At 35.4% G+C, this 13,686-nt stretch overlaps 3 protein-coding genes across 6 annotated transcripts; 1 reads left to right on the top strand and 2 right to left on the bottom strand.

The window, feature by feature from the left end:
* Positions 1-408: 408 nt before the first annotated feature.
* On the bottom strand, positions 409-4,882 carry LOC123224189 (pentatricopeptide repeat-containing protein At2g33680-like). Of its 3 annotated transcripts, none has more exons than XM_044647782.1 (5): positions 1,911-4,882; positions 1,698-1,763; positions 1,464-1,602; positions 835-970; positions 409-745 (listed from the first exon to the last, which is right to left on the bottom strand). In XM_044647782.1, the coding sequence occupies exon 1, from the start codon at positions 4,638-4,640 to the stop codon at positions 2,790-2,792; it is 1,851 nt and encodes a 616-aa protein (XP_044503717.1). In that variant the 5' UTR covers positions 4,641-4,882; the 3' UTR covers positions 409-745; positions 835-970; positions 1,464-1,602; positions 1,698-1,763; positions 1,911-2,789. The 3 variants fall into 3 exon arrangements, with proteins under 3 accessions (XP_044503717.1, XP_044503718.1, XP_044503716.1); XM_044647783.1 differs by having other exon boundaries at positions 1,698-3,120; positions 3,217-4,882; XM_044647781.1 differs by having other exon boundaries at positions 1,698-4,882.
* A 218-nt stretch (positions 4,883-5,100) lies between these two features.
* Positions 5,101-8,179, top strand: LOC123224191 (gibberellin 20-oxidase-like protein). Its single transcript, XM_044647784.1, has 3 exons — positions 5,101-5,542; positions 6,957-7,224; positions 7,337-8,179. The coding sequence occupies exons 1-3, from the start codon at positions 5,431-5,433 to the stop codon at positions 7,938-7,940; spliced, it is 984 nt and encodes a 327-aa protein (XP_044503719.1). The 5' UTR covers positions 5,101-5,430; the 3' UTR covers positions 7,941-8,179.
* A 796-nt stretch (positions 8,180-8,975) lies between these two features.
* Positions 8,976-13,186, bottom strand: LOC123224188 (transcription factor MYC1-like). 2 transcript variants are annotated; one of them, XM_044647779.1, is made up of 8 exons: positions 12,759-13,186; positions 11,818-12,072; positions 11,592-11,688; positions 11,430-11,444; positions 11,178-11,234; positions 10,149-11,054; positions 9,412-9,855; positions 8,976-9,275 (listed from the first exon to the last, which is right to left on the bottom strand). In XM_044647779.1, the coding sequence occupies exons 1-8, from the start codon at positions 12,884-12,886 to the stop codon at positions 9,204-9,206; spliced, it is 1,974 nt and encodes a 657-aa protein (XP_044503714.1). In that variant the 5' UTR covers positions 12,887-13,186; the 3' UTR covers positions 8,976-9,203. The 2 variants fall into 2 exon arrangements, with proteins under 2 accessions (XP_044503714.1, XP_044503715.1); XM_044647780.1 differs by lacking the exon at positions 12,759-13,186 and adding an exon at positions 12,349-12,505.
* Positions 13,187-13,686: the final 500 nt, after the last annotated feature.

The raw sequence follows: 13,686 nt of genomic DNA, 5'->3' as shown, positions 1-13,686 counted from the left end.
AACTAAAAAATATTAAATTAAAATTTAAGAAAAAACAATACAAGATTAACAAATTAAACCTCAAATTTAACTAAATAATTTTTACTTTGAATTTAATTCGAATTAATTTGAATTTAAATATTCTACTAATTTAAACTTTATTTATTTTATAAAAACGAACTCAATCAATAGTTTGAATTCGATTTATTCGGTTTGAATTTGAATTTAAACTTAAGTAAATTAGATTGAATCTAACCCTAGTTAGAGATTTAATGTAGCACAGTAGTTAATTTAGAAGGCACGCTGGTTAAGATCCATTCACATTAAATTCTCACATGTTTGAGTGAGAAAATAAGGGCGGTTAGTGTTGTTTAAACGAGAAACATATAGACGTGCCTCCCAGTTCTTCATTTGGCTGGCCTGTGGACGTGAGAGAGAAACGTTGATATTATTATTTAGGAATGAAATTAATTCAGGTCAAATATGTCTCTCTATAAACAAAAGCATGTCAAATACTTCTTCTGGAGACAAATGCATGAACCTCTGACCATTCATCACCACTTCAGCAAAGAAAAATGAATAACATCATATTGATTCCATGAAATTGCTGAAGCATGCTTCACTTATGTTTCCTTCTGATCATTTTTTGTATTCATAACAATCCAGTAGAACAAGAACCTAAACCATGACATTTTTCCATAGATTAATAAGGGAGCTTCGAGTTGATTGTCTCCGTAAATTCTCTCGTTTCTATAGGCTTTTCTTCCTAAAGTTAAAGAAAAGTGATTTTATTATCCTACTCCTACAAGAGTAATGACAGAAAAATTGACAAATTTCACATCCAAGCATACTTACTTTCATGATGAATTTGTATCCGACCTTAATTTGTCCTTTGCAGGTGTCACCTTCAAGCACTACATTGTATGGAGCCGGATTCACTTCAATCGATTCTTTGTCATTGCCTTCACTAATTATTCCACCAAGGTAATATCTGCATCAATAGTTAGATAACTCATCAAAATTGGAACAGAATTTGAGAAATTACAAATTGAAACATGAAAAGGTTTTTCCTTTTTGGTTTTTTTTTTTTTTTTTTTAAACTTGATATGCTTAATATTTAGAAGGAATCATAACCCAACAAATCTGAGTTAGCATTCCCCCTTGCTGCTAGAGCTATTATCAATCATCTTGTGCTAATTGCGTGACCTTCTGCGAGACCCAAATATAATATCCTAGGGAAAGCATGCTTTTAAGAGTTATTTAAACCTTGATGTTAAGCATCAAAAACCTAAGCTTAAAACAGAGGGAAACTTCCTGATCTTATGCCAGCTCAGATCATCTGTCACAAAATGATCTGAGTTCTGCTTTTATTTTTCTTGATCTGGCTTTTGCCTCACAACTATTTGGAAACAGAGGGAAATATGATACAAGCATAGAAACTAGGAGGAACTTCTATCATGAATATCAATGAAGGAAGGGATTACATGGTTTCACCAACAAATCAACCATTCGTGAAGAATTCCATGCCCATGATTCTAAATTTGATATGGGTGAAGTTCCGCCAATCAGACTGAGGGAATTCAAATCTGAACATCTCATTCCACCAGACCTTCTCATCTTTAGCTGCATCACAAAACTCAGTTACTAGGACGCCTGAACAAACTTGAATTCAAAGTTCAAGGCATCAGAATCATAAAACTCAAAAAAAGCATCTAAACCTGATGATACTTTGCTTCTATGTTATTGAGTTCCAATTCGTACAATGATGTAATAGGCTTATGTTCCTATGAAAAAAATAGATAAAATTAAAACAGCTAGTAAGCTCCAATAGTTTAAAAGATGAATTGATAAAAAATAGATTATCCTACTTCAAGGAGAAAATCTAAGAGTATGCCAACATGACTTTCTTATAATCAAAGGGGAGAGAGTACCAAAGAAGTTTAAATGTTCAATGCCTTCAGCATTAACAGGAAGCACTTCGAATCATGTGTGTGTCTCTGTGCACATGAAAGAAGAAATGCTTAGTACTGGCAGTTTCGCAAGCTCACTCAATTCCACAGTGAACCTATTGGAAGGGCAATTTAAGATATCTCTAATCCATCCCAAAATTAATGCATGTCAAATATAACTGCATAGAAATAAATTTTAAGTTGCAGTTTTGCATTTATTAGATGTAGGACAATAGTTTACATTTGCCTAAAACACCTTTTCCAAATTGAAGCTTCCACATTATCTTCTGTTTGAGATAAGTTGCAGATTTGAGAATTCAGGGAACGTATCTGCATTTTCTCAATTCTTCTTCTAGAAAGAAAACAGCAATATAAAACTAGGAGATGTGTCAACTTCACCTGAAATCTAAGTGGACCTGCTGAGAAGGCAAGCAACACTGTTTTTCTTTACTCAAACAAATCTCCAGTCAATATTAATATTAATCAAAAGAAATCCAAAATCTTGACTTCTCTTCCATAATCATTATTTTGATGGCTTATTTGTAAGAAACACAAAATGACAAGTGAACTGAGAGAATCAAAACTAAGACACTCTCATTTCTTCAGCTTTTATTAGTGTTAAAATTATATCTTATCACATTATCACAAAAAGCAGCATACAAATTTAGTAAATCAATTAAACAAACTTACCTGCTGCAAAGTGCATATACCCGATAGAAAGAATATAAGAATTATTAATTTGCCTGCTGCATAGTGCATATACCGATAGAAAGAATATAAGAATTGTTAATTTGCTTCATCATGCGAAACAAGATGTCTTTCTTCATCAATTCACATCCAACATTTTCTAGTTTCTCCACATCATAATGCCATATATTCCTCTGCATACATGTCCGATAAAATCTTACGATAGCTAGAATTTTGTGGGTCCAAGGTAGTGAGTTGTTCAACCACAAACTCTGCTATCTCGGTTGACCCGCATGTTGATCTGCAACCAGAAAGTAGAGCTCCCCAGATTCTTTTATCAGGCTTGACAGGCATTTTGCTGACAAATTCAAAAGCTTTTTCAAATTTCCCTTGATGACTGAGCAAATCCACCATGCAAGCATAGTGCGCAAGTTTTGGGGTAACGTTATATTTCTCCTTCATAGAGTGAAACCAGCTCCAACCCTCATATTCTAGTCCACAGTAACTACAAGCAGATAAAACAGAAATGAAAACAACATCATTGGGCATAACCCCTGAAGCCAACATGTTTGAGAAAGTTTCAAGAGCCTCATCTCCATACCCATTCATCCCATAACCTTTAATCATTGAACTCCAGCAGATTAGATCTTTTTTAGAAATGTCATTGAAAAGAGCCTTTCCTTGCTTTATCCTGCCATATTTGCAGTACAAATCAATCAAGGCTGATGTCAAGTATGCATTTGATGTGTAGCCGACTTTAATTAAATGGGAATGTATACTCTCCCCAAGCTCTTGAACTCCCACTGAAGAACATGCTAGTAGCAGACCAACAAAAGTGAACTCATTAGGTTTCTCATTCTTCAATTGCATTTGCTTAAATGTACTTAGAGCATTATGAGGTTGCCCTCCTTGGGCATATACAGAGATCATTACAGTCCAAGCAATGACATCCTTGAGACTCAACTGATCAAACAAATTCCTAGCCATATCCAACTGACCAAACCTACCATACAGTTGGAGAAGTGTAGTCCCAAGGAAAGCAAAATTCAAAAATCCTTTTTTTATTATGTAGCAATGAAATGACAATCCAAATTTCGTCTCTTCCAACTGTAATAATGATGCGAGTATGTCCCCAATTATAGTTTCATCTGGTTCAAAACAACAAGATTGCATCAAGGAAAAGAAACCCAAAGCTTTTCTGGTGCAATCATTCTCCATACAACTCCGGATCATAATCCTCCATGAGATCAAATCCTTCTTCCAGTTACCATCAAAAACCCGAATGGAGGCCCTGAGATTCTTACACTTAGCATACATATCTATAAGAGAATTTTGAACATTAGTAAACGAAATAAGCAGCCTCCTTATTGAAAATGCATGAATCTGCTTGCCAAGAGAGAAACCATCACAAATATACGCACAAGCAGGCAACATGTTCACAACACTAACATGATTCGGTTTGACACCGTGACACTGCATTTCTCTAAACAATTCAATGGCTTCAATGAATTGCCCACTCTTCACACACACTGCAACCATTGCACTCCACAAAACAACATCTTTATTCAATATTTTTTCAAATAACTTCCACCCAACTGCCATGTCATGATCACAATAAAAACCAAGAATAGGAGTTAAAACTATTACTTCTGATTCAAACCCCATTTTGATGACCAGCCCATGAACCATTTTAATCAATTCTAAACAACTGAATGCACCGAAGGCACGTGCTAAGCTCAAAACCGTCACGTAATTGAGCCTTCGATCACTCATAAAAACCGTTTTAAATAAACCAATAGCTTCTTCCGGCTTGTTTTTCCTCACCAAATTCGAAACTTTTGATGTAAATGATATTACATTGTCCTTTTCATCATCGGAAAGATCGATTAGATTCGTATATGAGTATTTTTGCGGCAAGGTACCGTAACATAAAATATGTAAGTCGTTTCTTGAAAAACTGTGTCGTTGGGTAATTTTGCCGAACAACTTGTAAGCATTACGAAAAATAAAACGCAGGTTTCCCATCCAAGGAAAAGAGAGAGAACTCTTCTGCCAATGAAGGGAGGGGGAAGGGGAGAGAGAGAGTGACGAAATACGCGCAGTAATTCAAATGAGGGGCAATGCAAACAAAGTCCCGCGTGATTGTGAAGAAGAGAAGGAAAACAACCTTCAAAACTTTAAATATAGTAAAATCGATATTTCACTTCAGAATAACCGTGGCCAAAAATTCCTTTCCATGGCAAACGACGTCGTTTATACTGTTTGCAAATTGCATTGACGTTTATACTAATAAAATAATAATAATTATATAGCTTGTTTTAGTTTAAATTAGTGGAGTTTGAGTTTGTGTCAAACTGGCTTAAATTCAATGAACTATTAGATTTATTTTCTTCCGACATTTTTTATTTAGTTTTTTTTAATCAAAATATTTTTTTTATCTCCCATAATTTTTCTTATTTTTTGATGAGTTAGATTTTAAAATGCAAATCAAATTCAAATTAAATTCCATTTAGACTGTGAGAATCCACCCATAATTAAAAACCCAATTTCTAAATTCAAAATCATGTGTTTGATAATAAATTGTTTCATAAAAATTAAATAATTTGAAAATTGAAGCTAAAAAATATATGGTCTCATACCACTTGAAACACAAAAATGTAAATATAAATTTGAAAAACATCACATGAATATATGATATAACAAAGGAAATCAGAGATGCAAGTTTGGGTGTTTGCAGTCTTGCTTATTTATATTCAATTGAGCATTTTTTTCCCAATTGTTATTGTTTATTGTAATTCCTGTATGTTGTGCGTATATGGTGATTGAGAAGCAGGCCGTGTCACCTTTAATGCGTTTTAAATGGGGGAATCAAAACGCAAAATCAGAGTTCTACTCATGTGGGACGTTGACTGATATGGCAAGAACTGGTGAGTAGAAACTTTAATTATTGCTTATTTAGTGGAATTACTCTGTTTAGGTTAAGTAGAAACAAAGGTTTTGATTTTGATTAATTCTTTCACTACTATAAAATAAGGAGCTTGTGGTGCTTATGTCAAGCCATTTTGATGGCGAATTATGAGCATTTTGGCTCATTACAAGGTAAGTGGGTGGTGCTGGCGCATTTCAGAAATCATCAAGTTTCTTTAATCCAAGGTATTTGATAATGCACACACTTTTGCCAACTATGATTTCACAGTGGTCGAGAGTGGACTGTGGATTTCTGAATGGTGTTCTTTGGACTTTCTAAGTCAAATGGGCATAAGATTTGAGAGGATGTCTTAGTTTTTACTAGGGCTCATCATAGGACTGGATTTGAGTTCGACTGGGTTGAGCTTGATAGCTAGCTCAACTTGATTGAGCTTGAAACAAACTAATCCTAGGTAAGCTCAAGCTTGAATTTCATGGTGTTCAACTTGTCAAACTTGCAAGTTTAACTCAAAATGGTCAAAGCAATATCGTTTTGATTAATATATATCAAAACAATATTATCTTGGTATTGTACCCGAACTCGAACTGAGCACAACTCGAATCTAGCCCTAATTCATCATGAATGAATTTAGTCCAGTGGGAAGTGCAGGTACTGAAAATTTTATCATTTTAAATTGGAAGCTAATCTGATGTATTTACAGGGTAAAGGGGTATGTATTCATTTGTTCTGGAATTAATCTGTAAGTTTGTACTATAAAGAGGAGCATTCTAGTCTGTTTCATATGGGATGAGATATCAATCAAGAGATCCTGAGTTTTAATTACATGCTTAGATTCCAAGAATATGGGCTGGGCAAAACTTTCTCCATAAGAATCCAAGCTCTAAAATCAATGCACAACAGAATATAAGAAATTCATGTGGTGAGGGCACCTTCTTACCATGCACCAGGTTGTCATTGCTCCATTTTGACTGCAAAATAAACTATTCAACTTTCATTTCATTGACTTGCTTTTCACATATAAAGCCAAATTGCATCTTTTCGTGGAGTACAGGTATTCTCAAGCTTTTTAGGTCTTATAACTAACTAGTTGCCATTTTTTCTTAATATTTGTGTAATGAATATATCTACTGAGTGCAGCAATTGTTATAGATTATAGGGTTGACATTTCCAATTTGCAAGAATATGAAACAGCACACAAGGCAAGTGAGATGGTTAAGTAGTGCATGTGAATGTGCTCTGTGTATGCACCTTGTGTGGTTATAAGCTATAACTGAACTTTTAATATATTGCCCAAGAAAAATCAAACCTTTTTCTCTTCAATATGGCTGAATCACAGACTTCTGTGGAGCTTCCCATTTTAAACATTTCCCAGCCTTTGCACTCACCATCTTCTTTGTCCTCCCTTTCTGAAGCTTGCAAAAGATGGGGTTTCTTCCTAATCAGCAATCATGGAATTTCCAAAGATCTTTACAAAAGACTTTATATGCTTTCAAAACAACTGTTCGGCCTTCCTTCTGACACCAAGCTTCAACTTGGTCCTATATCTTCCACAAAAACTTATACTCCTCATTTCATAGCTTCTCCTTTCTTTGAGAGTCTCCGAGTTGCTGGACCAAATTTCTTTGAATCTGCTCAGAGTTCCGCAAATATACTCTTTGACCAACAGGGTCTTGAATTCAGGTATGATTTTTATTCTTATTATTTTTGAAACTTATGCCTCCTATTTCATAGTTTATCCTTGCTTCTTTTTTGTATTTCTAAACTAGCCTGTTTCTTTTATAACTCCTAACAGTGAGATATTACAAGAATATGGCAGCAAGATGACAGAATTATCACAGAAAATTATAGAGGTGTTGCTAATGTGCTTGGGGGATGGTTTTGAGGAGAAATACTATGAATCCGAATTTGAGAACTGTCATGGATATTTGAGGATTATTAACTACACTCCACCTGAAAGTCTGGAGAATGAAGTAGAGGGGCTAGGAACGCACACAGACATGAGCTGTGTAACCATTGTCTACCAGGATGAAATTGGTGGGCTTCAAGTGAGATCAAAAGAGGGAAAATGGGTGGACATTAACCCATGTGAGGGAACCCTTGTGGTGAACATTGGGGATATGTTGCAAGCTTGGAGCAATGAAAAATTTATATCATCAGAACATCGAGTTGTTCTAAAGCAACCAATTAACCGTTTATCTCTAGCTTTCTTTTGGTGTTTTGAAGATGAAAAAGTGATTTTGACACCAGATGAAGTGGTAGGAGAAGGAAATATGAAACTTTATAAGCCATTTGTGTGTTTGGATTATGTGAAATTCCGAGAAAACAATGTAAGAGGGAAGTTTGAAAAGGTTGGATTCACAGTCAAAGACTTTGCTGGGATCAGGCTCCAAATGTGATGTGAAGATCACAGATTTTTGTTAACCTTACTACTTGTTCTTTCATGTTGACTAAAATTGTTGTTCCAGTGTTGAGTGTAAGATGAGAGAAGGGATTCGTTGGGATTGGGGAGCTTTAACCTACTGGTAGTTAATTGGGCAAAGGCTTTACAGTAGGGAGTTCAATTTCCAACTTCCAACTTATGTATAATATAATTCTTGTATTTATCTACTTTTGAATGTATGGAAATTTATCATAAGACTCTTCTTTTTGGTTTGCTTATTTCCTTGCATTGCAATAGATTTAGATTCTTTTACATCCAATAAAACAGAAGCCAATGCAAGGCAAGTGAGATGGTCAAGAACAGGGGTAAATTCGAGTGAAATCGAGCCTCAACAAGAATCAGTTCAAATTTAACTTGAATCTAGAATAGTTAGTATAAGATTGAATTCAGTTTGCTCTTTCAATAAACAGTAACACCAAAGAAAAAAAAAAGTTACTAAAGAAAAAAGTCGGCGAAGTGTTGATCTTAAGCCGAGCTCGAGGTTGAAGAGCTGAAATTTTTTTAACTCAAATTCAGCTCATTCGAACTGAACAGCAATCCAAACCCAAACATGAACCACTCAGGTGACATCTGCCCTGGTTCAAAATGACAGCACAGAGAATTGATAAAGAGAAATCCTTGTTTCTCCACGACAGCACAGAGGGTTTCCATTGACTTTAATAATGAGATGATGTTGCTTGCCTTCATTCAACATATTTTTGGTTCCTGATTCTTAAAATATATAAAGATTAGAGAGCCTGTTTTAATAATTGATTGCATGAAGTTGGCACTAAACAACTTGTCACTATTGGCAGAACCATTTAAGATAAAATATTGGCAATTTAAATTTTCAAGTCATCATGTAAGCAGTAGCAATACAAATTAAGTAAAAGACAATGTAAGTTGCTCATGAAGCCACAAATGTCTTGTAATTCTACTGATATTATATGGCGCAATAAGATATGGATACTGCATAATCAGTTACAGCATTTTGTTCAAATGGGATACAGCATGAGCAAAATACTAGATAGATTAAATTGAAGAATTTTGTTCTCCATAAATTGCGCAAGTCACAAGTCCGGTTCACCAGTAAGGTTGACAAGTTGATGCAGAATACATCTCAGGAAGAGGATCCGAGTTCTTACATTACAACTACACATTACACATATGAAGAAGCTAAATCTAATGAATTGAAAATCCTAACAATGTAGGTCGATTACTAGTTTGATCCGATCCGACTTCAACACTTGCCAGCAACCTTCCTTAGAGCTTGTTTAATCATTGCTGCTGGTGCAACTGCTGCTCCTAGAAACTGAAACCAAATTCAAATGAGTTAAACATGGGCATTTGGACGCAACTTTAAAGGAAAACTGAAATCCAATGGACACCCTATACTTGAAAATTTTTTCCTTGTGCAGGGGAGAGTTCAGAGTTCAGCTAACACAAACCTTAGATTTAAGGGCCAAAGTCAGAATGCCATCAAGATTTGAAGATATAACCGAGTAGGCATCCAAGTGCAGATTGTTTATAGCATCCATGATATCTAGTAATATGAATTCTCTGTATGGACATCTCATCTCAATCAGAACCTCCTTTTCTTTAGTGCTCACTTTCACATCGAACGGTGGGCTATCTTTGGGAACAATTTTATTGATTTCCGGGTCAGTTTCATCAATGTCACTGGCCTTCCTCTTGTTTAGCCAAGGCTTCCTTCCATTATCAATTTTTTGGTTGTCATAGTTATCAGATATCTGCTCTACCATATCCGGGTAATTTCTTTTAGGCCTTGCCTCAAAATCAACTGAGTCCATGCAGGATTCCAACTCTTCTACTCTGGCCTCAAGCTTTTTCAAGTAGTTGATAGTGTCATTGAGAATTGATGCTTTGTCAACCTGCATAAACACGATTAACTTAACTGATAAGAATATCACAAGACAGCAAAGCATTCGACCTCCCAACAATCACTTGGGGGAAAAAATATCAAGAAAGGTAAAAAATCTGAGATCATTGTGAAGGCATTAAACTACATTAGAGTGTCGATAGGCTACATGGTTCAAAAGTTAGATAGGTCGATAACTTTTCATAACCTCCATAAGTATTTTGTTGCAGTGACAGAAACTTAATAAAAGCATTATCAGAAAAAGGAATGGCAACATTATATTTGAATAGTTCATGGTAGACTCACCTCACAAATAGATGGGACCATTGACCTTAGGACCATAAATTTTTCGTTCTCTTTTCTCTTATCTGATGAAAATTGTCTAGTGCAAAAATCAACACTTTCCATTGTTTTAAGGCAATTTTTTCTGTGGATTTCCTTCTGTGACCTATGAGGGCAACTGCCATACATGAAAGGGACCATAAATAAAATCTTTTTTAGTATGTTCTGCTGCACTCGTGGCCTATGACCATCAATTATTCCTCCTTTCCTCCAATTCATAAAGCTGGATTTGTTACCATGACTAAGAAAACACAGGTTTTCAGTCAAACGAGTTGAACTAGCCAAAACAGCAGAAAGAGTTCTTTTGTAGTGTGAGTCATCATCTGCTGCAAGATCTAAGGAACTTAGTTTCCTATGATTGCCTTCTTGAAGTTCTTTCAATTGAGTTCTTCCCGCATTTTTGCGCTTTGGAGAAGAAGTAGCCTTTGCTCGATTCACGAAGGCTTCAGATATACAGTCACTTGAGTTTATGGAATCTGGTAGCCCATTGCTGAAGTCGTCATCCATAAAATGCCAACTCTGAACTTGAGAGGCCCCACCATTAATACCTTCGAGCATGAAGGAGTCTTCAGTCTGGTGATTGTGCTCACAGCCCTTCGAACATTCATCAGGAGAATCCATGTGGAATTCTTCATTGATATTTCCATGTAAATCATCAACTCCCTCACCATCAAATTTGATTTCTTCTCTGGGAGAGTATAGCCCCTCCAAAGCCAATGTATCCACTATCTCATGGCTGACCTTGGTGCAAATTGGGTCATTATCATCATCTGCATTATGAGGGGAGGAAGATTTCTCAGAGCAAACAGGCTTTGAGAACTCCAATAAAGAAGCTTTGACATGTTGAATGAGACTTAAATCCTCTGGGACCTTCAGATAACCAAGAAAATTAGAAGAAAGTATAAATACTTAATGGGCAGACAAGCTACAGAGCTCATATATCTTTGTCTATAAAAAAAAATCTTGGGGATCTGACTTCAGAAAAGAAATTACCAATTCAGTGACACCAAGCTCAATCACACCATCAAGATGAGGAAAACAAACGACAGTCTGCAACAATAAAACAAAGGACAATGTGAACATCGGTGTTCATAAAATGAATGGGATTTGATAAACTGGGTTCAACCATTAAGTTGCAAGCAGACAGTGTTGTGATCTTATAGATATTCAGTTTTCACTTTATTTTTATAAATTGTCGGCCTTTTTCTTGAATTTAATTTTTTGTTCAAGGAGAGTTTCTCATACCTGAATAGATGCACTCTAATGGATGTTCAGCAACCAGGTGCAGAAGATAGTTAACAAGGGAACACAAAAAGTCAGTTTGTTTCTCTGATTGTAATACATGATTATATATCAGAACACATTATATCATTTAAACTAAATTGAACTTGAACAAGGGATATCAACCTTGGCCAACAAAGAGCGTGAGAATACTTTACTGTCTGCATATTGAGCATTACACAGCCATATGGTTTCACCATTTGCTAGTGCTCTTCCTGGCAAACTACGAAAGAAAGTTGAAGTATAATTGTCTTATAGTTAGAAGAAGATAATAATACATGATTATAATGGGAAACATCTTAAGCCAGTAAGAGAAAAAATTAAGATTTGAACAATAAAACAGAGATAGTACCCTTGGCCAGAATTGAATACAAAAGACATGCAAACCAAGTAATACCACTCCGCATCTGTGAGATCCTCCGGAGACAGTGCAGCAGAAGGCCTCTTATTAGCTTGCTCACTTTCTCCCTCCAGAAGAGACTCGTAAAGCTCTCTTAGTTGCTCACTCCTTTGTAGACCTATTTTATCAGCTTTAATTTCCATGGCTTGGACAGTCTTCCTAGTCTTGATGTCTCCGTTGTAGTATCCATCACCCCACACCAGCACCCTAAAAGACGTTGACAAGACAATATTTTCTCTAGGTCAGTACAAAGAATATCAATAAATAAGTATGTAAACTACACTACTTATAGGCCATTTATTAATAAGTAATCAAAGGAAGGAAAAACTTTGAGCGGCCATTTTCACATCAAAACAGCAAAAACCTCATCATCCACCATGTAAAAAGGGAAGTGAGTATAAAGTTTGTTTATTGTAACATCACTCTACTGCCAAATGGTGACCAATCGACCATTTACTTTACTTTCAGAACGAAATTTGATACCTCTAACTCGCAGGTGGTCTACTTATTGCTGCCGAGAAGTAAAATCTGAGCTCTTAAATTGCATCCCAAAATGACAAACAGATATTAAACATCAACTTCTCGGGAATTTTAAGAAGAGAGTAAACAAACCCAGATGCCAGATTCATCAATTTCTACCATAAGGCTACGTCATTCTATTTTCTGGGGCAGACAAGCCATAATTTACTAAAAGAAAACTGAGTTAGACCAGAAAGTAAAGTTACATTTTTGGATAGATAGATGATATCCACAAATTCAAGACACTCCAATAACTATACAAAACCAGATACACAAGTCGAGAGAAAGACAACCCCAAAAAAATAAAAGAATTTGAGGGAAGAATTGAAAAACGTTTTGTGAAAAAGAAAAAAAGATTAGTGAAGGTAACATACCCTTGCTGTGTTGCTGACAATGACCAGAAAATCGCATAGCTCCACTGGATACTTCTAACAGCCACTGCAAGCTGTTTTCTTAAGTTTTGCTGCACCCCATCATGGTTTTGAGTGGCATTAGAAGCCATTTTACAAACACAAAATACTCCCTTAAATCAGGTTATGGTAAAGCAAGAAAACTCATTAACCATTTCAACAGAGTGAAAAAGAAACAGAAGTACATGCCATATATATATGTATTAAAAAAAACCAAATCTAGGGAACTTGTGTAAACAAATCTTGATCCTATAACTAATCACACATAGCTCACTCACACCAACTTTGGTAAAGCCTTAAGGACATATAGCATGCTCCTCTTGAGCCAGAAGATAGCCAGAGGAAAGTTGGACTTTGTATTGGTTTTGCTCTCTCAATTAATACTGTGGGACATGATAATTACTTAATGTAGAGATCCAGGATAAAAATAATTTTACAGAAGTAGTTTTTTTCCCTCTTTTCTTCTTGTTTTTTATGAAGTACAGGCCAATTCTATCTCTGGTGTAACTTTAATTATTTCTGTGACTAGCATATAACTTTCAATCTTTTTCACAATTCCAAATATATAAATAAAATGTTAATATAGTACTTTAAACCATGTATTAAATAATTTGATTTTCTTGATCAGTAAATGCAATCACTAATATAAATATATCATGCTGAAACGAAGAAAATGTAGGTAATATTGAAGAAATAGTAAAGGAAAGTGGACCCTGGAAGTGAATACTACTGACAGCTGGATTCTAAAAAACCATTTCTTCAAAAAAGCCCATCAAATCTCTATTCAGTGAGGGGAGGAGTAGCAGCTAGTAGCCAGGGTTTTAAATTTAATAACAGTAAAAGTCATGACGTTTGTCTTCTTCGATATGAATACTTGTTTTTCTCTCATTAC

Source organism: Mangifera indica, chromosome 8, assembly GCF_011075055.1.
Source record: "Mangifera indica cultivar Alphonso chromosome 8, CATAS_Mindica_2.1, whole genome shotgun sequence".
NCBI classification, from domain to species: Eukaryota; Viridiplantae; Streptophyta; class Magnoliopsida; order Sapindales; family Anacardiaceae; genus Mangifera; species Mangifera indica.
This window is presented reverse-complemented; position numbering and strand designations above follow the sequence as displayed.